Genomic DNA, 27,746 nt, shown 5'->3' on the forward strand with positions numbered 1-27,746 from the left:
GTGTTAATATTTACAGGGGGGGGGTCTCCGGGAGTGTGTTAATATTTACAGGGGGGGGTCTCCGGGAGTGTGTTAATATTTACAGGGGGGGGGATCTCCGGGAGTGTGTTAATATTTACAGGGGGGGTCTCCGGGAGTGAGGGGTACAGGACGTATCAGAGAGGGTAGAGGGAATTTTGAAGGGCAGTGGGACCCGGGCTGATATAGGAGAGAAGGACGCAGGAAGGAAGAGCAGGGGGGATGTACGTAGTCAATTCAGGGGGTTGGGGGCCAGGCTGAAGAGCAGGGCCTCCAGGGTGACATTCTCTGGGCTGCTGCCAGTGCCCAGTAACAGTGGGGCTCGGAATTATGAGATCCTACAGCTGAATGCGTGGCTGAGGGATTGGTGCAAGGCAGAGGGTTTTACTTTTGTCGATCATTGGGAAGTATTTGTGAGGGAAGGGCACCTGGACAGGAGGGATGGGGAACATTTGAACGGGAAGGTGACAAATATCTTAGCTGGGAGGTTAGCTGGGGTGTTTCGGCAGGGTTTAAACTAATATGGGGGGGGGTGGGGATGAGACTGATAGCTCAGTAGGCACTGGGATCGGGAGCGAGTTGGGTGCCAGGGTAAGTTTGGATGAGAGGAAAATTCTCCAGGGGAAGGAGGATCCAAGTGGGCCTGGAGGTCTGGACTGCGTCTGTTTCAATGCGAGGAACGTTACGGGTAAAACGGATGAACTTAAGGCCTTAATGTTCACAAGGAATTTAGATGTGGCAGTGACGGAGACGTGGTTAAAGGAAGGGCAGGACTGGCAGCTGAATATTCCTGGGTATAAGTGTTTTAGGTGTGACAGAGGAGGGTTGAAGAGAGGTGGTGGGGTGGCATTGTTAGTAAAGGAGCACATCACAGCAGTGCAGACGGAGGATAATATAGAGGAGTTAGGGATTGAGTCGCTGAGGGTGGAGTTGAGGAATAGGAAGGGAGCGATTACTCTGCTAGGGGTGTACTACAGACCACCCAACAGCCCAAGGTCAGTGGAAGAAGGCATTTGTAAAGACATTTTAGACAGGTGCAGAAAGAATAGGGTGGTTGTAGTGGGAGATTTTACTCTCTCTCTGGAGTGGATTGGAAGGTGCCTAGAGTTGGGGGTTTGGACGGGGAGGAATTTGTAAAATGTGTACTGGAAGGGTCCTTGGAGCAGTACGTAACCAGTCCGACTAGGGATTTAGTTTTGGGTAATGAGCCGGGTCAGGTGGTTGAGGTTGCAGTAGGTGAACATGTGGCTAACAGTGACCACAAGTCTGTCTACTTTAGGATAAAAATGGAAAAGGATGAGTCCTAAGGGGAGGGTGCTGAACTGGGGGAAGGCTGGATACAGCCGGATTAAGCAGGAGCTTAGGGATACAGACTGGGATAGGCTGTTGGAGGGCAAGTCCACGTTCGGCATGTGGGAGTTTTTCAAGGGAAAACTGAAAAGGCTGCAGGAAAGACGTGCTGGTTAAGAGGAAGGATGGGAACGGTAGAATTAGAGAGCCGTGGATTACTAGGGAGATTGAGGACTTCGTCAGGAAGAAATGAGAGGCGTATGTTAGGTCTAAGCAACTGGGAACGGAGAGAGCATTGGAGGAATATAGAGAGAGTAGGAGGGAGCTCAAACGGGGAGTTAGAAGGGCGAAAAGGGGGCATGAAATGGTCTTGGCAGACAGGATTAAGGAAAATCCAAAGGCATTTTACTGCTATGTTAGGAACAAAAGGGTGGTTAGAGGAAAGATCGGTCCTCTCAGGGACAGAGGAAGGGAACTGTGCTTAGAGTCTGAGGGAATGGGGGAGATCCTGAATGAATACTTTGTGTCAGTATTCACGAAGGAGAGGGGCTTGATGTCTTGTACTGTCTTGGAGGGAGCTGTAGACCAGTTGAAGGAAATATCCATTATGAGGGAGGAAGTGTTAGGGTTTTTAGGTAGTATTAAAACTGATAAATCTCCAGGGCCTGATGGTATTTATCCTAGGCTGCTTAGGGAGGCGAGAGATGAAATTGCTGGGCCTCTGACGCAAATCTTTGTCTCTTCTTTGGACACAGATGAGGTCCCAGAGGACTGGAGGATAGCGAATGTGGTACCGTTGTTTAAAAAGGGGAGGAGGGATAACCCTGGTAATTATAGGCTGGTGAGTTTGACGTCATTGGTAGGGAAGTTGATGGAGAGGATTCTTAGAGATAGGATGTATACGCGTTTAGAGCGTTGCGATCTGATTAGGGATACGCAGCATGGCTTTGTTAAGGGGAGGTCATGCCTTACGAATCTGGTAGAAGTTTTTGAGGTGGTGACAAAAACGGTCAACGAAGGAGGAGCCGTTGATGTCATCTATATGGATTTCAGTAAGGCGTTTGACAAAGTCCCTCTTGGTAGGTTGGTTGAAAAGGTTAAGGTATTAGGCTGATTGGTGTAATAAATTCTCCCCATATTAGTTTTCCCTCAATGTGGAGTGCCATAAGCGTAGACAAGGGTCATGGCTGGAGAGGGGACTCAATGTTAAAATGGCAGCACGGGCTCGTTGGGCCGAAGGGCCTGTTTCCCGGGCTGTTTTGTTCTTTATTCTTTGTCCAACGTGCCTGCCTCCACCACCTTACTTGGCAGAGCATTCCATACCCCCACTACCCTCTGTGTGAAAAACCTCCCTCTAACTTCCAAATTATACCCCCCCCCCCTCCTCACCCTAACCCCATGGCCTCTCGTAATATTTATTTCCAATCTAGGAAAAAGCTTACCACTGTTTATCTATACCCTTCATAATCTTATACACCTCTATTAGTTCTCCCCTCATTCTCCATCTTTCTAAGGAAAACAGCCCCAATTTGCTCAATCTTTCCTCGTAGCTCAGGCCTTCCATACCAGGCAACATCCTGGTAAACCTCCTCTGCACTCTCCCCAGGGTCTCCACGACCTTCCAGTTGTAAGGTGACCAGAACTGGACACAGTACTCTAAATGCGGGCGAACTAACGTTCTATACAACTGCAACATTTGACTCCAGCTCTTATATTCTACACCCCTCCCTATAAAGGTTAGCATATCATAAGCTTTCTCCACAACCTTCTCCACTTGTACTGCCACCTTCAAAGACTTGTGCACTTGCATCCCCAGGTCCCTCTGCATTTCTATACTCTTTATAGGTCTACCCTTTATCATGTAACTCCCCCCTACATTATTCCTCCCAAAATGCATCATCTCACATTTATCAGGATTAAATTCCATCTGCCATTTATCTGCCCAGTATACCAGCCTATCTATATCCTGCTGTATTGCCTGACACTGTTCCTCAGTGTCTGCCAGTCCAGCCATCTTTGTGTCATCTGCAAACTTGCTAATCACACCATGTACTCCCTCTTCCAAGTCATTTATGTATATTATAAATAGAAGAGTTCCCAGTACTGAGCCCTGCGGCACACCACTAGTGACAGACCTCCAGCTAGAAAAAGACCCTTCCACTACTACTCTGTCTCTTATTACCAAGCCAGTTATCAATCCATCTAGACACCTGTCCTGTTTAACATGGAGTTGTTAAGGGATACTTAGATAGGTACATGAGTGGGTTAGCAATGGAGGGATATAGGACACTGTTTTAAATAAGGATGAAGAGTCCTGGGACGTTCCTGGGAATCAGCTGATTCTTATGGACTTTCCAACATATTTTCTGGCTCACTTGTTTTACTTCTGAGCTTCTGGGGATTCCCTTGAATGTTTGCGTAAGGACGTGCATGTTATTGATGTTTTTCTCTTTTAATCCACAGGTGATTCGGTCCGCCTTGTTGTCCAACAAGGGGCATACACGCGATGGGTCGTATGAGGGCTGCTCTTGGATGTTTCGAGAATAGCCTAGTGCTTCACGTCGTTAGTGTGTGCTTAAACCGGACCAGCTGATGGGCAAGACGACAGCTCAGTGACTATCACTGTTTGTTGTGCAGATACATGGATTTGGGCCGGTGTCTGTGGGAGTTTGCACATTCTCCCCGTGCTTGCGTGGGTTTTCTCCGGGTGCTCCGGTTTCCTCCCACACCCCAAAGATGTGCTCTTAGGCTGATTGGTGTAACAAATTGTCCCTAAATTAGTCTCCCCTCAATCTGGTTTCCAATGTGGAATGCCATAAGCGTAGACAAGGGTCATGGGTGGAAGAGGGGATTCACAATGTTAAAATGGTGGCGCGGTCTCGTTGGGCCTGTTTCCCATGCTGTGTTGTTCTTTGTTCTTAATATTTACGGGGGGGGGGTCTCCGGGAGTGTGTTAATATTTACGGGGGGGGGGGGTCTCCGGGAGTGTGTTAATATTTACGGGGGGGGGGGGGTCTCCGGGAGTGTGTTAATATTTACGGGGGGGGGTCTCCGGGAGTGTGTTAATATTTACGGGGGGGGGGTCTCCGGGAGTGTGTTAATATTTACGGGGGGGGGTCTCCGGGAGTGTGTTAATATTTACGGGGGGGTTCTCCGGGAGTGTGTTAATATTTACGGGGGGGGGGTCTCCGGGAGTGTGTTAATATTTACGGGGGGGGGGGTCTCCGGGAGTGTGTTAATATTTACGGGGGGGGGGGGGTCTCCGGGAGTGTGTTAATATTTACGGGGGGGGTCTCCGGGAGTGTGTTAATATTTACAGGGGGGGGAGTCTCCGGGAGTGTGTTAATATTTACAGGGGGGGTCTCCGGGAGTGTGTTAATATTTACGGGGGGGGTCTCCGGGAGTGTGTTAATATTTACAGGGGGGGGGGTCTCCGGGAGTGTGTTAATATTTACGGGGGGGGAGTCTCCGGGAGTGTGTTAATATTTACGGGGGGGGGGTCTCCGGGAGTGTGTTAATATTTACGGGGGGGGGGTCTCCGGGAGTGTGTTAATATTTACGGGGGGGGGGTCTCCGGGAGTGTGTTAATATTTACGGGGGGGGGTCTCTCCGGGAGTGTGTTAATATTTACGGGGGGGGGGGTCTCTGGGAGTGTGTTAATATTTACGGAGGGGGGTCTCCGGGAGTGTGTTAATATTTACGGGGGGGGTCCCCGGGAGTGTGTTAATATTTACGGGGGGGTCTCTCCGGGAGTGTGTTAATATTTACGGGGGGGGGGGTCTCCGGGAGTGTGTTAATATTTACAGGGGGGGTCTCCGGGAGTGTGTTAATATTTACGGGGGGGGTCTCTCCGGGAGTGTGTTAATATTTACGGGGGGGGGGGGTCTCCGGGAGTGTGTTAATATTTACGGTGGGGGGGGTCTCCGGGAGTGTGTTAATATTTACAGGGGGGGGTCCCCGGGAGTGTGTTAACATTTACGGGGGGGGGGTCTCCGGGAGTGTGTTAATATTTACGGGGGGGGGGTCTCCGGGAGTGTGTTAATATTTACGGGGGGGGGGTCTCCGGGAGTGTGTTAATATTTACAGGGGGGGGTCTCCGGGAGTGTGTTAATATTTACGGGGGGGGGGGTCTCCGGGAGTGTGTTAATATTTACGGGGGGGTCTCTCCGGGAGTGTGTTAATATTTACGGGGGGGGGGGGTCTCCGGGAGTGTGTTAATATTTACAGGGGGGGTCTCCGGGAGTGTGTTAATATTTACGGGGGGGGTCTCTCCGGGAGTGTGTTAATATTTACGGGGGGGGGGGTCTCCGGGAGTGTGTTAATATTTACGGGGGGGGGGGTCTCTGGGAGTGTGTTAATATTTACGGGGGGGGTCTCCGGGAGTGTGTTAATATTTACGGGGGGGGGGGTCTCCGGGAGTGTGTTAATATTTACGGGGGGGGGGTCTCCGGGAGTGTGTTAATATTTACATGGGGGGGTCTCCGGGAGTGTGTTAATATTTACGGGGGGGGGGGGGTCTCCGGGAGTGTGTTAATATTTACGGGGGGGGGGGTCTCCGGGAGTGTGTTAATATTTACGGGGGGGGGGTCTCCGGGAGTGTGTTAATATTTACGAGGGGGGGGGGGTCTCTGGGAGTGTGTTAATATTTACAGGGGGGGTCTCCGGGAGTGTGTTAATATTTACGGGGGGGGGGGTCTCCGGGAGTGTGTTAATATTTACAGGGGGGGGACTCTCCGGGAGTGTGTTAATATTTACAGGGGGGGGGGTCTACAGGAGTGTGTTAATATTTTCGGGGGGGGGGTCTCCGGGAGTGTGTTAATATTTACGGGGGGGGGGGTCTCCAGGAGTGTGTTAATATTTACGGGGGGGGTCTACAGGAGCGTGTTAATATTTTCGGGGGGGGGGGGGGTGTCTCCAGGAGTGTGTTAATATTTACAGCGGGGGGGCCTCCGGGAGTGTGTTAATATTTCCGGGGGGGGGGGGGTCTCCGGGAGTGTGTTAATATTTACGGGGGGGGTCTCCGGGAGTGTGTTAATATTTACGGGGGGGGGGGTCTCCGGGAGTGTGTTAATATTTACGGGGGGGGGGGGTCTCCGGGAGTGTGTTAATATTTACGGGGGGGGGGGGTCTCCGGGAGTGTGTTAATATTTACGGGAGGGGTCTCCGGGAGTGTGTTAATATTTACGGGGGGGGGGGGTCTCCGGGAGTGTGTTAATATTTACGGGGGGGGGGTCTCCGGGAGTGTGTTAATATTTACATGGGGGGGGGTCTCCGGGAGTGTGTTAATATTTACGGGGGGGGGGGGGGTCTCCGGGAGTGTGTTAATATTTACAGGGGGGGGCCTCCGGGAGTGTGTTAATATTTACGGGGGGGGGGTCTACAGGAGTGTGTTAATATTTTCGGGGGGGGTCTCCGGGAGTGTGTTAATATTTACGGGGTGGGGGGGTCTCCAGGAGTGTGTTAATATTTTCGGGGGGGGGGGGGGTGTCTCCAGGAGTGTGTTAATATTTACAGCGGGGGGGCCTCCGGGAGTGTGTTAATATTTACGGGGGGGGGGGTCTCCGGGAGTGTGTTAATATTTACGGGGGGGGGTCTCCGGGAGTGTGTTAATATTTACAGGGGGGGGGGTCTCCGGGAGCGTGTTAATATTTACAGGGGGGGGGTCTCCGGGAGTGTGTTAATATTTACAGGGGGGGGGTCTCCGGGAGCGTGTTAATATTTACGGGGGGGGGGGTCTCCGGGAGTGTGTTAATATTTACGGGGGGGGGGGGTCTCCGGGAGTGTGTTAATATTTACGGGGGGGGGTCTCCGGGAGTGTGTTAATATTTACGGGTGGGGGGTCTCCGGGAGTGTGTTAATATTTACGGGGGGGGGGGGTCTCCGGGAGTGTGTTAATATTTACGGGGGGGGGGGTCTCCGGGAGTGTGTTAATATTTACAGGGGGGGGGGTCTCCGGGAGTGTGTTAATATTTACAGGGGGGGGGTCTCCGGGAGTGTGTTAATATTTACAGGGGGGGGGTCTCCGGGAGTGTGTTAATATTTAGGGGGGGGGGACTCTCTGGGAGTGTGTTAATATTTACAGGGGGGGGGTCTCCGGGAGTGTGTTACTATTTACAGGGGGGGGTCTCCGGGAGTGTGTTAATATTTACGGGGGGGGGGGGGGGGGTCTCTGGGAGTGTGTTAATATTTACAGGGGGGGGTCTCCGGGAGTGTGTTAATATTTACAGGGGGGGGTCTCCGGGAGTGTGTTAATATTTACGGGGGGGGGGGGGTCTCCGGGAGCGTGTTAATATTTACAGGGTGGGGGGGGTCTCCGGGAGCGTGTTAATATTTACAGGGGGGGGTCTCCGGGAGTGTGTTAATATTTACGGGGGGGGCGGGGTCTCCAGGAGTGTGTTAATATTTACAGGGGGGGGGGGTTGGTCTCCAGGAGTGTGTTAATATTTACGGGGGGGGGGGGTCTCCAGGAGTGTGTTAATATTTACGGGGGGGGGGGGGTCTCCGGGAGTGTGTTAATATTTACAGGGGGGGGTCTCCGGGAGTGTGTTAATATTTACAGGGGGGGGGTCTCCGGGAGTGTGTTAATATTTACAGGGGGGGGTCTCCGGGAGTGTGTTAATATTTACAGGGGGGGGGTCTCCGGGAGTGTGTTAATATTTACGGGGGGGGGGGGTCTCCGGGAGTGTGTTAATATTTACGGGGGGGGGGGTCTCCGGGAGTGTGTTAATATTTACAGGGGGGGGGGTCTCCGGGAGTGTGTTAATATTTACAGGGGGGGGGTCTCCGGGTGTGTGTTAATATTTACAGGGGGGGGTCTCCGGGAGTGTGTTAATATTTAGGGGGGGGGGGACTCTCTGGGAGTGTGTTAATATTTACAGGGGGGGGGTCTCCGGGAGTGTGTTAATATTTATAGGGGGGCGTCTCCGGGAGTGTGTTAATATTTACAGGGGGGGTCTCCGGGAGTGTGTTAATATTTACGGGGGGGGGTCTCCGGGAGTGTGTTAATATTTACAGGGGGGGTCTCCGGGAGTGTGTTAATATTTACGGCGGGGGGTCTCCGGGAGTGTGTTAATATTTACAGGGGGGGTCTCCGGGAGTGTGTTAATATTTACGGGGGGGGGTCTCCGGGAGTGTGTTAATATTTACAGGGGGGGGGGGACTCTCCGGGAGTGTGTTAATATTTACAGGGGGGGGGGGTCCCCGGGAGTGTGTTAATATTTACGGGGGGGGGGTCTCCGGGAGTGTGTTAATATTTACGGGGGGGGGTCTCCGGGAGTGTGTTAATATTTACAGGGGGGGGGACTCTCCGGGAGTGTGTTAATATTTACAGGGGGGGGGGTCCCCGGGAGTGTGTTAATATTTACGGGGGGGGGTCTCCGGGAGTGTGTTAATATTTACGGGGGGGGGGGTCTCCAGGAGTGTGTTAATATTTACGGGGGGGGGGGTCTCCGGGAGTGTGTTAATATTTACGGGGGGGGGTCTCCGGGAGTGTGTTAATATTTACGGGGGGGGGGTCTCCGGGAGTGTGTTAATATTTACAGGGGGGGGGTCTCCGGGAGTGTGTTAATATTTACGGGGGGGGGGGGTCTCCGGGAGTGTGTTAATATTTACGGGGGGGGGTCTCCGGGAGTGTGTTAATATTTACGGGGGGGGGGGGTCTCCAGGAGTGTGTTAATATTTACAGTGGGGGGGGGGGTTGGTCTCCAGGAGTGTGTTAATATTTACGGGGGGGGGGGGTCTCCGGGAGTGTGTTAATATTTACAGCGGGGGGGGGCCTCCGGGAGTGTGTTAATATTTACGGGGGGGGGTCTACAGGAGTGTGTTAATATTTTCGGGGGGGGGGGTCTCCGGGAGTGTGTTAATATTTACGGGGGGGGGGGTCTCCGGGAGTGTGTTAATATTTACGGGGGGGGTCTCCGGGAGTGTGTTAATATTTTCGGGGGGGGGGTGTCTCCAGGAGTGTGTTAATATTTACAGCGGGGGGGCCTCCGGGAGTGTGTTAATATTTACAGGGGGGGGGGTCTCCGGGAGTGTGTTAATATTTACGGGGGGGGGGGTGGTTTCCAGGAGTGTGTTAATATTTACGGGGGGGGGTCTCCGGGAGTGTGTTAATATTTACGGGGGGGGGGGGGTCTCCGGGAGTGTGTTAATATTTACGGGGGGGGGGTCTCCAGGAGTGTGTTAATATTTACGGGGGGGGCGGTCTCCGGGAGTGTGTTAATATTTACGGGGGGGGGGGGTCTCCGGGAGTGTGTTAATATTTACGGGGGGGGGGGGGTGGTTTCCAGGAGTGTGTTAATATTTTCAGGGGGGTGCATTCTCCAGGACTGTCCTGTGATTGCAAGGTAGTCTCTGAGGTGGCAGTAGCTGCAGTTCTGCTGGATACTTTGTGCCAGACCCTGATATCTGTGTAGGAGCCAGGAGATTGTTCAGATTTCCTCCTATTGGTGTGAAGATGTCTGGCAGCAGTACAAGCTGTGACTCATTCAGTGATGTTGCAGATTAGACCTCACTCCAGCTGAAGTCCAGCATCACGGAGAAACCGCGAGTAAGTTGTATATGATGCCCTTTCTCAATAAAGTTGGGTGTGAATTCTCGGCTGGTCATTCTCCTCATTGTTTGCATTGACTGCAATCTCAAATTCACCACATTAAGAAATCTCACAACACCAGGTTAAAGTCCAACCAATTTGTTTGATAGTAAACTCACAAACTGTTGGGGTTAGCCGAAGGGGCAAACCCTGAAAGCTTGTGAGTTTACTACCAAATAAAGCTGTTGGACTTTAACCTGGTGTTGTGAGACTTCTTACTGTGTTTACCACAGTCCAACGCCGGCATCTCCACATCACAAATTCACATTACAGACAGCAGATGGTTGGATGCTCCAGATTGAAGTTATTAAAGTTAATCCCCGTAGTCTCATTTGTGGGGACGGGTCTGTCGCTGTGTAACACTGGGGTACAGTACCGGTGGAGACGGGTCTGTCGCTGCGTAACACTGGGGTACGGTACTGGGGGGGAAGGGTCTGGTGCGGGTGAGGGGTGGGCAGGCGAGGGGATGGGGTGGGTAGGGGGTGGGCGGGCAGACGGAGGGGAGTGGGCGCGGGCTGGGCGGGTGAGGGGGTACAGGGGTGAGTGTGTGTGAGAGTTTGTGAATGAGTGAGTGAGCAAATGAATGCGTGAACGAGAGTGAGTGTGAGAGTGAACCAGTGAGCAAGTGTTTGAGTATGTCAATGTGTGTGTGTGTTTGTGTGAGAGAGTGGTGTGGTGTGGTGTGTGAGTGTGTATGTGTGAGGGTGTGTGTGAATGTGTGTGTGAGAGTTTGTGTGTGTGTGCGCGCGTAAGAGTGAGTGTGTTTCCAAATCAAATATGAACAGTTGTGGTCCCAGCACAGATCCCTGCAGAACCCCACTAGTCACTGACTGCCAATCAGAAAAAGACCCATTTATGCCAACTCTTTGCTTCCTATCTGCTAACCAGCTTTCTATCCATCTCAAACATTACCTGTAATCCCATGTGCTTTAACTTTATATAGTGATCTGTTATGTGAGACGTTGTTGAAAGCCTTCTGAAAGTCCAAATAAACCACATCCACTGGTTCTCCTCGATCAATTCTACTGGTTACATCCTCAAAAAATTCCGATAGGTTCATCAAGCATGATTTCCCTTGTGTAAATCCATGCTGACTTTGTCTGATTATTCCACTGCTTTCCAAATGCTGAGTTATAAAATCCTCGATAATGGATTCTAGCAACTTCTCCAGTACTATTAGGCTACTGGTTGATTGAGTCATAGACGTTTACAACATGAAAACAAGCCCTTCGGCCCAACTTGTCCATGCCACCTTCTTGTTTTTAGAACCCCAAAGCTAATTTCAATTGCCTGTGTTTGGTCCATATCCTTTCATACCCATTGTACCCATGTAACTATCTAAATGCTTTTTAAAAGACAAAATTGTACCTGCCTCTACTACTGCCTCTGACAGCTTGTTCCAGACACTCACCACCGTCTATGTGAATTGCCCCTCTGGACACTTTTTTAATCTCGCCCCTGTCACCTTAAACCTATGCCCTCTAGTTTTAGATTCCCCCACCTTTGGGAGAGTCCCCTACTTATAGTTCCCTGGTTTCTCTCTCCCTTTTTAAATAGCGGGCTTACGTTAGCTATCCTCCAATCTGGAGGAACCAGTCCAGAGTGCAAGGAATTTTGGAAAATAACCATCAATGGATCTAGAATTTCCAGGGCCACTTCCTTAAGTACTCTGGGATGAAGGTTATCCAGATCTTGAGATTTATCCATCTTCAGTCTCATCAAATTCCCCAAAATGATTTCTCTCCTAACGCTGATTTCCTTCAGCTCCTCACTAAAACTTGTTTCTCTCAGAACGCCTGGTACATTCTTCATATCTTCCTTTGTGAAGACTGAAGCAAAGTACAAATTTAATTCCTCGCCCATTTCTCTATTCCCTGTTATGAATTCTCCGGTTTCTGACTGTAAAGGGCCTACATTCATTTTTACATTTCATCTTTTTCTCTCATGGGTACTTCGTATCGATATTCACCAAGGAAAAGGACATGACAGATATTGAGGTCAGGAATGGCTGTGTGAATGCTCTAGAAAATGTCAATATATTGAAGGAGGAAGCGTTGGGTTTCTTAAACTGTATTAAGGTAGACAAGTCGCTGGGGCCGGATGGGATTGATTACAGGTCACTGCGGGAGGCAAGGGAAGAAATAGCTGGGCCCTTAACAGATATCTTCACATCCTCTTTGACCACAGTGAGGTTCCAGAGGACTGAAAATAGCCAATGTTGTTCCCTTGTTTAAGAAAGAAAGCAGGAATAATCCAGGGAATTATAGGCTAGTGAGCCTGACGTCAGTGGTGGGGAAGCTGTTGGAGCAGAAACTGAGGGACAGGATATGTACACATTGGAGGAAAATGAGCTAATTAGTGACAGGGAGCATGGTTTTGTACGGGAAAGGTCATGTTTCACCAACGTGATTGACTTTATTGAAAAGGTGACAAAGATAATTGATGAGGGAAGGGCAGTGGATGTAGTTTATATGGACTTTAGTATGGTGTCTGACAAGGTCCCACACATCAGACTGGTACAAAAACTAAAATCACACGGGATTGGGGATGGGCTGGCTAGATGGACACAGAACTGGCTTGGTCATAGAGAGTAGCGGTGAAAGGGTGTTTTTCAGAATGGAGATGTGTAGCTCGTCGTGTTCCACAGGGATCAGTGCTGGAACCTCTGTTATTTGTCGTATATATAAATGATCTGGAGGAAAATGTGGGTGGTCTGATCAGTAAATTTGCAGATGACACAAAAGATTGGTGGAGTTACTGATAGTGCCGGGGATTGTCAGAGGATACAACAGTTTACAGATAGATTGGAGACTTGGACACAGAAAAGACAGATGGAATTAATCCGGAGAAATTCAAGGTGATGCAATTTGTAGGATCAAATTTAGATGTAACTGGCAGCACCTTTAGGAACATTAACATACAGAGGGATCTGGGCGTACAAGTCCACAGTTCCCTAAAAGTAGCAACACCAGGTCCCAAGGTGATTAAGACATATGACTGCTTGCCGTCATCAAGCAGGGCACTGAGTACAAGAGTTGGGAATCACATTGCAGCAATATAAAACCGTGATTAGACTGTATTTGGAGTATTGCGTGCAGTTCCGGTCACCTACACTACCGACAGGACGTGGAAGCTTTGGAGAGAGTGCAGAGAAGGTTCACCAGGATGCTGCCTGATCGTGAGGGTGTTGGTTATGAGAAGAGGTTGCATAAACTAGGATTAGGGGAGACCTGATAGAGGTTTACAAAATGATGAGAGGCATAGACAGGGTGGATAGTCAGAGGCTATGGAAGTGTGGGGGAAGTTTTTCCACACAGAGAGTGGTGGGGGCATGGAATGCACTGCCAGAGGTGGTGGTGGAAGCAGGTACATTAGCAGCATTTAACAGGCATCTGGATGGGTACATGAATAGAGAGGGAATAGTGGAATACGGATTGGTTAAGGGCAGGTAGTTTTTTTTCATCTAGTTAGAGCATCACAATCGACACAGGCTTGGAGGGCCGAAGGGCCTGTTCCTGTGGTGTAATTTTCATTGTTGTTTGACACCACCTCCACAATTATCCTCAACACTGGTACCCTGCAAGGCTGTGTCCTCAGCCCTTTGCTATACTTCTTACACACCTATAACTGTTATCTGTCATTAGGATTTGGATGAGACTATAGGAGACATGGTTAATAACTTTGCAGATAATACCAAGATTAGTGGCATAGTGGACAGTGAAGAAAGTTATCTCCAACTGCAACGGGATCCTGATCAATTGGGCCAGTGGGCCGATGAATAGCAGATGGAGTTTAATTTAGATAAATGCGAGGTGATACATTTTGGTAGATTGAACCAGGGCAGGACTTACTCAGTTAACGGTAGGGTGTTGGGCAGAGTTACAGATCAAAGAGCTCTAAGGATACATGTTCATAGCTCCTTGAAAGTGGAGTCACAGGTGGACAGAGTGGTGAAGAAGGCATTCAGCATGCTTGGTTTCATTGGTCAGAACATTGAATACAGGAGTTGGGACGTCTTGTTGAAGTTTTACAAAACATTGGTAAGGCCACACTTGGAATACTGTGTGCAATTCTGGTCACCCTATTATAGGGTTATTATTAAACCAGAAAGAATGCAGAAAAGATTTATTAGGATGCTACCGGGATTTGATAGATTGAGTCATAAAGAGAGGCTGGATATACTGGAACTTTTTTCTCTGGAGCGCAGGAAGCTGAGGGGTGATCTTATAGGCGTCTATAAAATAACGAGGGGCACAGATCAGCTATAGTCAATATCTTTTCCCTAAGGTAGGGGAGACTAAAACTAGAGGGCATAGGTTTAAAGTGAGAGGGGAGAGATATAAAAGTGTCCAGAGGGGCACTTTTTTCACACAGAGGGTGGGGTATGTCTGGAACAAGCTGCCAGAGGTAGTAGTAAAACATAGAACATTACAGCACAGAACAGGCCCTTCGGCCCACGATGTTGCACCGACCAGTTAAAAAACAATGACCCTCTAACCTAAACCAATCCCTTTTCATCCATAAACCTATCCATGGATCTCTTAAACGCCCCCAAACTAGGCGCATTTACAACTGCAGCAGGCATGGCATTCCAATCCCTCACCACCCTCTGGGTAAAGAACCTACCCCTGACATCCGTCCTATAACTACCCCCCCTTAATTTAAAGCCATGCCCCCTCGTACAATCATGGGTATGATGGGTATAGAGGGATATGGGCAATTGGGATTAGAACAAAAATCAACACAGCATGGGAAACAGGCCCTTCGGCCCAACGAGCCCGCACTACCATTTTAACATTGTGAATCCCCTTTTCCACCCATGACCCTTGTCTACGCTTATGGCATTCCACACTGGAAACCAGACTGAGGGAAGATTAATTTAGGGACAATTTGTCACACCAATCAGCCTAATAGCACATCTTTGGGGTGTGGGAGGAAACCGGAGCACCCAGAGAAAACCCACTCAATCACGGGGAGAATGTGCAAACTCCCACAGACACCGGCCCAAATCCATGTATCTGCACAGCAAACAGCGATAGTCACTGAGCTGTCGTGTTGCCTGTCAGATGGTCCAGTTTAAGCGCACACTAACGACGTGAAGCACTAGGCAACTCTCGAAGCAACATCCAAGAGCAGCCCTTGCACAACCCACCGCGTGTATGCCCCTTGTTGGTCAACAAAGTGGACAGAATCTCCTGTGGATTAAAAGAAGACATCAATAAACACACACAACTTATACAGACATTTACAGAATCCCCAGAAGCTCAGAAGTAAAACAAGTGAGCTGTGAAATATTTTGGAAGGTCCATAGGAATCAATTGATTCCCAGGGACGTCCCAAAGCTCTTGATCTTTATTTAGAAAAGTCTCCTGTATCCCTCCATCTCTAGTCTGCTCATGTGCCTAAGTAAGCCTTAAACAACCCCAGCGTGCCTGCCTCCACCATCCTACTTGGCAGTGCATTCCAGGCTCCCACCACCCTCTGTGTGAAAAACCTCCCTCTAACATCCGAGTTATACCTCGCCCCCTTCACCATAAGCCCGTGGCCCCTCGTAATTATTGTATCCATCCTAGGAAAAAGCTTACCACTGTTCACTTCATCTATACCCTTTATAATCTTATACACCTCTATTAGATCTCCCCTCATCCTCCGCCTTTCTAAGGAGAACAGTTCCAATTTGCCCCATCTTTCCTCGTAGCTCAGGCCTTCCATACCAGGCAACATCCTGGTAAACCTCCTCTGCGCTCTCCCCAGGGTCTCCACATCCTTCCGGTAGTAAGGCGACCAGAATTGGACGCAGTACTCCAAATGCGGGCAAACCAACGTTCTATACAACTGCAACATTAGACGCCAGCTTTTATATTCTATACCCCTCCCTATAAAGGCAAGCATACCATAGGCCTTCTTCGTCACCTTCTCCACATATACTGCCACCTTCAAGGACTTGTGTACTTGCACCCCCAGGTCCCTCTGCGTTTCTATACTCTTAATAGGCCTACCATTTATCATGTAACTCCCCCTACATTATTTCTTCCGAAATGCATCACCTCACATTTATCAGGATTAAATTCCATCTGCTAATTCTCTGCCCAATATACCAGCCTATCTATATCCTGCTGTATTGCCTGACACTGCTCCTCACTATTAACAAGTCCAGCCATCTTCATGTCATCTGCAAACTTGCTGATCACACCACTTACTCCCTCTTCCAAGTCATTTATGTATATTACAAATAACAAAGGTCCCAGTACTGAGCCCTGCGGCTCTAGTTACAGACCTCCAGCTAGAAAAGGACCCTTCCACTACTACTCTCTGTCTCCTGTTACCAAGCCAGTTCTCAATCCATCTAGACACCTGTCCCTGGATCCCATGAGCCTTAACTTTTTCCACCAACCTACCATGAGGGACTTTGTCAAACGCCTTACTGAAATCCATATAGACGACACCCACTGCTCGTCCTTCGTCGGCCGTTTTTGTCACCACCTCAAAAACTTCTACCAGATTCCTAAGGCACGACCTCCCCTTTACAAAGCCATGCTGCCCATCACTAATCAAATTGCCACACTCTAAATGCATATACATCCTATCTCTAAGAATCCTCTCCCAACAACTTCCCTACCACTGACGTCAAACTCACCAACCTATAATTATCAGGGTTATCCCTCCTCCCCTTTTTAAACAACGGTACCACATTCGCTATCCTCCGGTCCTCTGGGACCTCATCTGTGTCCAAAGAAGAGACAAAGATTTGTGTCAGAGGCCCAACAATTTCATCCCTCGTCTCCCTAAGCAGCCTGGGATAAATGCCATCAGGCCCCGGAGATTTATCAGTTTTAATACTACCTAAAAACCCTAACACTTCCTCCTCTGTAATAGATATTTCCTCCAACAGGTCTACAACTCCCTACAAGACAGTGCTGGACAACAAGTCCCTCTCCTTCGTGAATACTGACACAAAGTATTCATTCAGGATCTCCCCCATTCCCTCAGACTCTAAGCACAGTTCCCCTCCTCTGTCCCTGAGAGGACCGATCTTTCCTCTAACCACCCTTTTGTTCCTAACATAGCAGTAAAATGCCTTTGGATTTTCCTTAATCCTGTCTGCCAAGACCATTTCATGCCCCCTTTTCGCCCTTCTAACTCCCTGTTTGAACTCCCTCCTACTCTCTCTGTATTCCTCCAAAGCTCTCTCTGTTCCCAGTTGCTTAGGCCTAACATACGCCTCTCTTTTCTTCCTGACCAAGTCCTCAATATTCCTAGTTATCCACAGCTCTCTAATCCTACCCTTCCCATCCTTTCTCTTGACCGGCACGTCTTTCTTGCAACCTTTTCAGTTTTCCCTTAAAAGACTCCCACATGCCTAATGTGGACTTACCCTCAAACAATCTATCCCAATCAGTATCTATAAGCTCCTGCCTAATCCGGCTGTATCTAGCCCTCCCCCAATTTAGCACCCTCCCCTTTGGACAGCACTCATCTTTTTCCATTAGCATCCTAATAGTACCCTATTAGCTTAAGGATTTTTTAAAAAAAGGGCGGCATGGACAAATTGGGCCGAATGGCCTATTTCGATGCTGGAAACCTCTATTACTCTATGACTGTGTGGCCAAATTCCCATGCAACTCCATTTTCAAGTTTCCTGGTGACACCACTATAGTGGATTGGATCTCAAACAATGACAAGACTAGATACTGGCAATAGGGTTTCTGGTGAGCTGGTGTAGTGACAATAATCTCTCAATATCAGTAAAATGAAGGAGAAAGTCATCAACTTCAGGAAACATAGCGGAGGACATGCTCCTGTCTATATCAATGGTGATGAAGTGGAGATGGTTGAGGGTATAGTAAGGGCTCAGGACACAGACTTGTGAGGAACTGGTGTTTAGGATAATCTAAAGGAGGTGTCATTCAAGTTCAAGAGTTTAGGTGTTCAAATCACCAACAATCTAACCTGGTGCCCCCATGATGACACTATAGTTAAGAAAGTCCACCAACGCCTCTACTTTCTTAGAAGGCTAAGGAAATTCAACTCTCACCAGTTTTCATGAACTACAGAAAGCAGTCTTTCCAGATATATCAAAGCTTGGTATGGTACCTGTTCTGACCAAGAACACAAGAAACTACAAAGGGTTGTGAACGTAGCTCTGTCTACACTTTCTGCTGCATCTTTACTTCCTGCTGCCTTGGAAAAGCAGCCAACACAATCAAGGGCCCTCACACCCCGGACATACTCTCTTCCACCTTCTTCTGTCTAGAAAAAGATACAGAAGTCTGAGGTCACACACCAATCGAACAGCTTCTTTCCTGCTGCCACCAGACTTTTGAATGGTCCTATAATACATTAAGCTGATCTTTCCCTTCACCCTATCTGAACTGCAACACTATATTCTGCAGCCTATCCTTTCCTTATCCTCTAATGTACTCTACGAACGGCATGTTTTGTCTGTATAACACACAAGAAACAATATGTTTCACTGTATCCTGATACATACGACAATAACATATTAAATCAAATCGTTGTCTCATGATATGAAAAGTTGCTAGTAAAAAGAAACGACAAAACTTTGGGATTCCCTATTATGCCAGCTGTCAGTCTCTTCTCACTCTCATTCATTGCTTCTCTTTTTCACTCCATATCACAGTTTTCATATATTGAGTCTAACTCACCTTTGCATTATTCAATCGACATACAGTTTCCTGCATCAACTATCATTTTCTCATCTGATGAAGTTTGTTTCCCATACCTTTTGCCCCTGTGGGTATGTATCCTGACTGCACCCCAACATCTCCCCTTGAAAGGAAAGTTCAGTCATGGCTTTACCAACCTATCTTTAATTTCAATTTACCTAGTCCAGCTCCAGTTTCACCCAATTGAAAGTGCACCCTCACCCACTTCTCAATTAATTATTTCTACTCTGGATCATTCCTTGCCCCTTTCCACAGTCAACCTGAACTGTATGTTATGATGCAAAAACAGAAATGCTGGAAAATTTCAGTTGAGTCTAGATGACCCTTCATCAGAGTTGACAAACATTGGTTCTATTCTCTTCCCACAGATGCTGTCAGACCTGTTGAGATTTTCCAGCATTTTGTTTTTGTTTCAGATTCCAGTTTCTGCAGGATTTTGCTTTTATCTTATATATGTAATGATCACTGTTCCCTAAATGCTCCCCTCGTGACACTTGATCCATTTGTTTCCAATCATTCCCCTAAACCGCATTTCAGCAGTTCTTCCTTCCTCGCAGAACCACAAACATATTTATGTAGAAAATTCTCCTGAACACAGTTTAGAAACTACTCCACCTCTCTGCATTTTGCAGGACTTACAATAGCGGCTGGGAATCCCTTTGAAACAATCTTGGCATCTACAGTGGAAATGCGTTTTGATACTTCTTAAAACATGAACACTGTTCCCAATTCCAGACCCTGTGACATAACAGAGCAGGGGTTTGTTGCAGGAAGGATTGGCATTGTACCGTAACACAGGGGAGAATACAGGTAAAGGCCGTCCCCTCGCCCTCAGGGAACTGCGAGCAAACACTGTCCCCTGATCCCTGGGACAGCACCAATAAGGAATGTCCCCACTCCCTCTTGATCATGACCTCATACATTGAAAGAAACCCAGATACAATGGTGAGTTATTTTAAAATGTTTAATGACATTTCTTTGCCGGGAGAGAAACCACCAGAAACAAAAATGCCACATAAAGTATGTGGGAAAGAATGTCAAACGTGTGCCACACACTAACTAATCTAACCTCTTATGTAACATGTAAATATATCCATTTATATTAAATATAGAAACTGCCAGCCAAACAGCTGCCAATCCCAGTACCTCAGAACCTGACCATGTTTAACAGTGACCTCCTTTCCATACTCCCTCTGACACTCCCACCATTCACCAAACCTGCACTCAGCTGCCTTTCACAGTATATTCAACTAACAAGAGAGCTAGTCCTGCATCAGTAACGAGGGAGTGCCGCACTGTCAGAGGGTCAGTGCTGAGGGAGTGCCGCACTGTCAGAGGGTCAGTGCTGAGGGAGCGCCGCACTGTCAGAGGATCAGTGCTGAGGGAGTGCCGCACTGTCAGAGGGTCAGTACTGAGGGAGTGCTGCACTGTCAGAGGGTCAGTGCTGAGGGAGTGCCGCACTGTCAGAGGGTCAGTACTGAGGGAGTGCCGCACTGTCAGAGGGTCAGTACTGAGGGAGTGCCGCACTGTCAGAGGGTCAGTACTGAGGGAGCGCCGCACTGTCAGAGGGTCAGTACTGAGGGAGCGCCGCACTGTCAGAGGGTCAGTACTGAGGGAGTGCCGCACTGTCAGAGGGTCAGTGCTGAGGGAGCGCCGCACTGTCAGAGTGTCAGTACTGAGGGAGCGCCGCACTGTCAGAGGGTCAGTGCTGAGGGAGCGCCGCACTGTCAGAGGGTCAGTGCTGAGGGAGCGCTGCACTGTCAGAGGGTCAGTGCTGAGGGAGCACCGCACTGTCAGAGGGTCAGTGCTGAGGGAGCGCCGCACTGTCAAAGGGTCAGTGCTGAGGGAGCGCTGCACTGTCAGAGGGTCAGTGCTGAGGGAGTGCTGCACTGTCAGAGGGTCAGTGCTGTGGGAGTGCCGCTCTGTCAGAGGGTCAGTGCTGTGGGAGTGCCGCACTGTCAGAGGGTCAGTGCTGAGGGAGCGCCGCACTGTCAGAGGGTCAGTGCTGAGGGAGTGCCGCACGGTCAGAGGGTCAGTGCTGAGGGAGCGCCGCACTGTCAGAGGGTCAGTACTGAGGGAGCGCCGCACTGTCAGAGGGTCAGTGCTGAGGGAGCGCCGCACTGTCAGAGGGTCAGTACTGAGGGAGGGCCGCACCGTCAGAGGGTCAGTACTGAGGGAGGGCCGCACTGTCAGAGGGTCAGTACTGAGGGAGCGCCGCACTGTCAGAGGGTCAGTGCTGAGGGAGGGCCGCACTGTCAGAGGGTCAGTGCTGAGGGACCGCCGCACTGTCAGAGGGTCAGTGCTGAGGGAGCGCCGCACTGTCAGAGGGTCAGTGCTGAGGGAGGGCCGCACTGTCAGAGGGTCAGTGCTGAGGGAGCGCCGCACTGTCAGAGGGTCAGTACTGAGGGAGCGCCGCACTGTCAGAGGGTCAGTACTGAGGGAGTGCCGCACTGTCAGAGGGTCAGTGCTGAGGGAGCGCCGCACTGTCAGAGGGTCAGTACTGAGGGAGCGCGACACTGTTGAAGCTGTTATTTTTCAAAGGAATTTTTAGTCCAATTTTGCCTTCAGTGGGAGTTGAAAGCTCCAGAAAGGAAACAAGTCAATAAGTGAGTTCCCCTAGGTGAGCTACAGTCAATAATTCTCACACCTGACACCACCTAAACAATTGCCTTCTTGCCAATGTACCATAAATTAACCCAATGACGTGAAGAGATTTGAGATTGTCTGCCCGGACAGGTACAGCACGGGGTTAGATACAGAGTAAAGCTCCCTCTACACTGTCCCCATCAAACACTCCCAGGACAGGTACAGCACGGGGTTAGATACAGAGTAAAGCTCCCTCTACACTGTCCCCATCAAACACTCCCAGGACAGGTACAGCACGGGGTTAGATACAGAGTAAAGCTCCCTCTACACTGTCCCCATCAAACACTCCCAGGACAGGTACAGCACGGGGTTAGATACAGAGTAAAGCTCCCTCTACACTGTCCCCATCAAACACTCCCAGGACAGGTACAGCACGGGGTTAGATACAGAGTAAAGCTCCCTCTACACTATCCCCCATCAAACACTCCCAGGACAGGTACAGCACGGGGTTAGATACAGAGTAAAGCTCCCTCTACACTGTCCCCATCAAACACTCCCAGGACAGGTACAGCACGGGGTTAGATACAGAGTAAAGCTCCCGCTACACTGTCCCCCCATCAAACACTCCCAGGACAGGGACAGCACGGGGTTAGATACAGAGTAAAACTCCCTCTACACTGTCCCCATCAAACACTCCCAGGACAGGTACAGCACGGGGTTAGATACAGAGTAAAGCTCCCTCTACACTGTCCCCATCAAACACTCCCAGGACAGGTACAGCACGGGGTTAGATACAGAGTAAAGCTCCCTCTACACTGTCCCCCCATCAAACACTCCCAGGACAGGTACAGCACGGGGTTAGATACAGAGTAAAGCTCCCTCTACACTGTCCCCATCAAACACTCCCAGGACAGGTACAGCACGGGGTTAGATACAGAGTAAAGCTCCCTCTACACTGTCCCCCATCAAACACTCCCAGGACAGGGACAGCACGGGGTTAGATACAGAGTAAAGCTCCCTCTACACTGTCCCCATCAAACACTCCCAGGACAGGTACAGCACGGGGTTAGATACAGAGTAAAGCTCCCGCTACACTGTCCCCATCAAACACTCCCAGGACAGGTACAGCACGGGGTTAGATACAGAGTAAAGCTCCCGCTACACTGTCCCCATCAAACACTCCCAGGACAGGTACAGCACGGGGTTAGATACAGAGTAAAGCTCCCGCTACACTGTCCCCATCAAACACTCCCAGGACAGGTACAGCACGGGGTTAGATACAGAGTAAAGCTCCCGCTACACTGTCCCCCCATCAAACACTCCTGTCTGTAGTTCTTCCCAATCAGGTCCATCACAGATCAGACTCAAACCTTCCCCAGTTTGTTCCCCACCCCCACAATTCTCCCCTGGTTTTTGCACAGGAGCAGTGGTGCCACTGCTGAATTCCAGGGATGAAGGTCCGTAGTCTTTGTGCTGGACAGATATCTGGCCAATTCATCCCCAGCTTTGCCTTGATCATTCCACGCTCGGAGAGATGGTCAGGGCACATTCCCGGTCTCACCGGATTGCTGCTGAGTCCAGATTAATCGACACTGCACCATTCATCAACGGGCAGCCTTGAGGTGGGAGTACTGGTGGCGCCGGAGGTTGTCCAGTCGGTTGTAACTGCGGGCGCACACATCGCAGCGGTAAGGCTTGTTTCCGGTGTGGATGGTCTGGTGAGCCCTCAGCGCCGAGTGAAGGGCAAATGTCTTCTGGCAGATCGAGCACCGGTAGGGTTTCTCACGGGAGGAGGGGGCAGTGGGCTCCTGCCCATGAACCATGTGTCGGTGAGCCTGCAGGGCAGCAGGGTCCGCCAAGAGCTCGCCGCATGCCTGGCACTCACAGCCCGGGAGCCCCTGCTCGCTCGGGGCCAGCTCCTCAAAGTCCTGCTCGCGCTTGAAGGGAGCACGCTGCCAAGCGTGCAGGAGCTGGTGAGCATGCAGTGAGGACAGACCATCAAAGTTTGCTTGGCACTGCCCACACTCGTATCGCCGTGGGGATTCAGGGTCAGTGACGTGGGTGAGCTGGTGTTCTGTCAGTGAAGAGGAATCCTCGAAGCTTTGGTCGCAGAGGTCACAGCGGAACGGCTTCTCCCAGGTGTGCAGCAGTTGGTGCTGACCCAGTGAGGTCGGATTGTCAAAGCTCTCCTGGCACTGCCCACATTTGTACTGGGCAGGGGATTCAGGCTCCAGAACGTGGGTGAGCTGGTGTTCTGTCAGGGAAGACAGATTGTCAAAGCTCTCCTGGCATTGCCCACATTTATACTGGGTAGGGGATTCAGGCTCAGTGACGTGGGTGAGCTGGTGTTCTGTCAGTGAAGAGGAATCCTCAAAGCTTTGGTCGCAGAGGTCACAGCGGAACGGCTTCTCCCAGGTGTGGAGGAGCTGGTGTGTCTGCAGAGAGAAAGCATCACTCAGGTTCTCCCCACAAACGTCACACTCGAACAGCCGGCTTGGTTGCACAGAGAGGGCGGCAGGGAGGCTCCCGGGAGCTTCCCGGACCCCGAGGCCTGGATGGGGGGAGGAAGAGGACGAGGAAGGCGGGGAGGCATCAACTACTGGGGGCTCTTCAACTGACCACTTGAAGGGCTGGCTGCACCTGTGCTCAGTCAGCGAGGCAGCGCTGCCAAAGGTCTCGCCACAGGCCTCACACTTGTATCCACCCCGGGTGCCATGCCCAGCCCGGTGAGCTCGTAGTGATGCAGAAGAGATGAAGCTGTCGCCACAGACGGTACAGCGGAATGGCCGGTCACCCAGGTGCACCCGCTGGTGCCGGCGTAGGTTGTCAAGCCGGTTGTAGCTCTTGGGGCAGACGTCACATTTGAAACAGCGCTCCCGGGGGCGGCTAGAGAGGCGAGCCCCCCGAGGAATGGGGGGCGGCAGAGGCTGGTTGAGCCGGTCGTTACCCACTGCCCAGCGGAAGGTGCGTCTATCCCCTGGGCTGGGGCAGCGGTGCTTCCTCAGAGAAATGGCTTGGCTGAACCCTTTGCCACACAGCAGGCATCGAAAGGGCTTGGCCCCTATGTTCCTGCAGTGATGGGAGGACAGAGCCAAGGGGCTCTCAAAGCTTTGGCCACATCCACTGCACTTGAAGCTTCGTTCGACATGCATCACTCGGTGAGCTTCGAGTGAGGATGAATCATTGAAGATCTCTCCACACACACCGCACTGGTAAGAGGGCTCAGTGTGGATGGGTTTATGAGCTTCGAGTGAGGATGAATCATTGAAGATCTCTCCACACACACCGCACTGGTAAGAGGGCTCAGTGTGGATGGGTTTATGAGCTTCAAGTGAGGATGAATCATTGAAGATCTCTCCACACACACCGCACTGGTAGGAGGGCTCAGTGTGGATGGGTTTATGAGCTTCAAGTGAGGATGAATCATTGAAGATCTCTCCACACACACCGCACTGGTAGGAGGGCTCAGTGTGGATGGTGTGGTGTTGTTGAAGGGCAGCCCTGCTGTTGAAGATCTCTCCGCACTCCAGGCATTCACATGATCTGTCCAGGTGGTGGGGCCGATGAGCTTGGAGGGCACGTGCATCCGCAAAGGCCTGGCCACATACCTCGCACTCAAACCGCGTGGCCACGTGAATGACCTGGTCAGCTGGGGAGGGAGGTAGTGGCTCAGTAGTGGTGGCAGCACCAGGATCCTCTTCCCCATCACCCCTACGCTCTGGAGGCGGTGCTGCGCCAGGGCACCGGTGCTCAGCCAGGGAGGTTGGCCGGGCAAAAGTCTCGCCACAGCCCTGGCACTTATAGCTGTGGCCAGCCCGATGGGCACGCAGCAGAGCTGAGGAGATGAAGCTGTCGCCACAGATGGTACAGCGGAATGGCCGGTCGCCCAGGTGCACCCTCTGGTGCCGGCGCAGGTTGTCGAGCCGGTTGTAGCTCTTGGGACAGGCGTGGCAGCAGTAAGACTTCTGGCCGGTGTGGATCGCCTGGTGCGCACGGAGAGAGGTTGCTTTGGTGAAGCTCCGGCCACACACGGTGCAGCCAAACGGCCGCTCACCAGTGTGGACATAACTGTGCACCAGGAGATCAGATGATTGTTTAAAAGACTTGCCACAGACATTACATCGATGGATCGGTCTCTTGGCGTGAATCAGCCGGTGCTTCTGGAGAGTGGATGGTGTGGCAAAGCTCATTCCACAGACATTGCAGTCGTAGGAGGTCTCAACATGTGTCAGCTGGTGCGTCTGGAGTTCCGACGGATTGGGAAAGAGCTCTCCGCACACGTCACATCGATACGCGGTCTCGGCATGGGTCAGCCCATGCGTCTCAAGCGCAGAAAGCTCAGAGAACATGTCTCCACAGACATCACATCGATACGCAGTCTCAGCATGCGTTAGTCGGTGTTCCTGAAACGCGGACGGATCAGAAAAGAGCTCCTCACAGACATCACATCGATACGCGGTCTCAGTATGGGTCAGTCTGTGTTCCTGAAACGCAGGCAGATCAGAAAAGAGCTCCTCACAGACATCACATCGATACGCGGTCTCAGTATGGGTCAGTCTGTGTTCCTGAAACGCAGACGGATCGGAAAAGAGCTCCTCACAGACATCACATCGATACGCGGTCTCAGTATGGGTCAGTCTGTGTTCCTGAAACGCAGACGGATCGGAAAAGAGCTCCTCACAGACATCACATCGATACGCGGTCTCAGCATGCGTTAGCTGGTGTTCCTGAAACGCAGACGGATCAGAAAAAAGCTCCTCACAGACATCACATCGACAAGCGGTCTCGGTATGTGTTAGTCGGTGTTCCTGAAACGCGGACGGATCAGAAAAGAGCTCCTCACAGACATCACATCGATACGCAGTCTCGGCATGCGTTAGTCGGTGTTCCTGAAACGCAGACGGATCAGAAAAGAGCTCCTCACAGACATCACATCGATACGTGGTCTCGGCATGCGTTAGCCGGTGTTCCTGAAACGCAGACGGATCAGAAAAAAGCTCCTCACAGACATCACACCGATATGCAGTCTTGGAATGCGTTAGTTGGTGCGTCTGAAGCACTGAGGATTCCTTGAATGTTTTCCCACAGACATCACACCGAAAGCGTGTCTGGACGTGAATGACTGGGTCTGTCTGCAGTGAGAACGAGTTATCCCCTGCTTTGCTGGGCATTGCCCAGCTTCCGGCCTGGGGCCCGGGCTCAGCTCCAGTGGGCAGTGGCTTCTTGGCCTTCCTCCGGCCCCTGGTCTCCCACCTCAAGTCAGTGGGGGCTCCCTGGTGACTGCGCTGGTGCCTCCGGAGGTTATCGAGCCGGTTGTAGCTGCTGCCGCAGGTCTGGCAGCAGTATGGTTTGTCGCCAGTGTGGATGGACTGGTGAGCCAGCAGAGAGGAGGACATGCCAAAACCCTTCTGGCAAACAGGGCACTTGAAAGGCTTCTCACCAGTGTGGCTGGCCTGGTGTGCCAGGAAGGTGGAGAACAGATTGAAGGATTTTTGGCAAAGAAGGCAGCGCAGTGCCTTACGAGCCCGGGTATGGCTGCGCTGGTGCCGTTTGAGGTTCTCTGAGCGGTTGTAGCTCTTGCCGCACTCACCACAGCGATAGGGCCGCTCCCCAGTGTGCAGGCACTGGTGCAGTGCCAGCTTGGCTGAGCGGGTAAAGCCACGGCCACAGACACTACACTTGAAGGGCTTTTCACTGGAGTGGACGCGCTGGTGGGCCAGCAGGCAGGAGGAGTCGGTGAAACCCTTGCCGCAGACAGGGCACTTGAATGGTCGCTCGATCAGATGAGTGCGCTGGTGCCTTCGTAGGTTGTCTAACCGGTTATAGGAGCGGCCACAGCTGTCGCATTTGAAAGGCTTGTCTCCCGTATGGATGCACTGGTGAATCATCAACTTCCCCGACTGAGCAAATCGCTTCCCGCAAACTTCACATCTGTATTGGTAACACAAAGAGAGAGAGATTAATGCCAAATAATGACCAGCTCCAAAAATGCTCTTTAAACGCAGATGCACATGGATCCGGGAGTCCTAATGCATTTATTTTTTTGTGAGCGTCACAGGTTGGGCCAGCACTTACAGCCCATTCCTGAGGGTGTTTAAGAGTAGAAGACATTGCTGTGGGTTTAGAGTCATGAGTAGGGCAGACCAGATACAGACATTAGTGAACCAGATGAGTTTTTACAATCAACAACAGTTTCATGGGCATTATTATACTTTCAATTCCAGATTTGTACTGAATTCAAATTTCACCACCTATCCTGTTAGGATTTGAACCCAGGTACCCAAAGCATTACCCTGGGTCTCTAGATTACTAATCCAATGACAAGAACACTGCACCACTACTTGCTTTTGAATCAGAAAAGGCTACAGCTTCAGTAAGTAATTAGGAAACCTAATAGAACATTGTTGTTTATTGTGAGGGGAATTGATTACATCGAAACTAGAAGGAGGAGGCCATTCGGCCCTTCCAACCTGCTCTGCTGTTCATTCTGATCATGGCTGATCATCAAATTCAATATCCTGATCCCCCTCCCCCCCAATATCCCTCAATCCCTTTAGCCCCAAGAGCAAAATCTA

General features: G+C 50.6%; 1 protein-coding gene across 1 annotated transcript in view; it reads right to left on the bottom strand.

Annotated features, from left to right (window-relative positions):
* Nucleotides 1-21,792: 21,792 nt before the first annotated feature.
* Nucleotides 21,793-27,746, bottom strand: part of LOC145344691 (uncharacterized) — a 55,741-nt gene continuing 49,787 nt past the window's right edge. The window contains exon 3 of the mRNA XM_080191797.1: nt 21,793-27,102. Coding sequence (XP_080047923.1) covers nt 22,776-27,102 — 4,327 coding nt within the window. The 3' untranslated portion in view covers nt 21,793-22,775. The remainder of the gene's footprint in view (nt 27,103-27,746) is intronic.

This window comes from Carcharhinus amblyrhynchos, chromosome 7 (genome assembly GCF_965287045.1).
Source record: "Carcharhinus amblyrhynchos chromosome 7, sCarAmb.v2.hapA, whole genome shotgun sequence".
Taxonomy (NCBI): domain Eukaryota; kingdom Metazoa; phylum Chordata; class Chondrichthyes; order Carcharhiniformes; family Carcharhinidae; genus Carcharhinus; species Carcharhinus amblyrhynchos.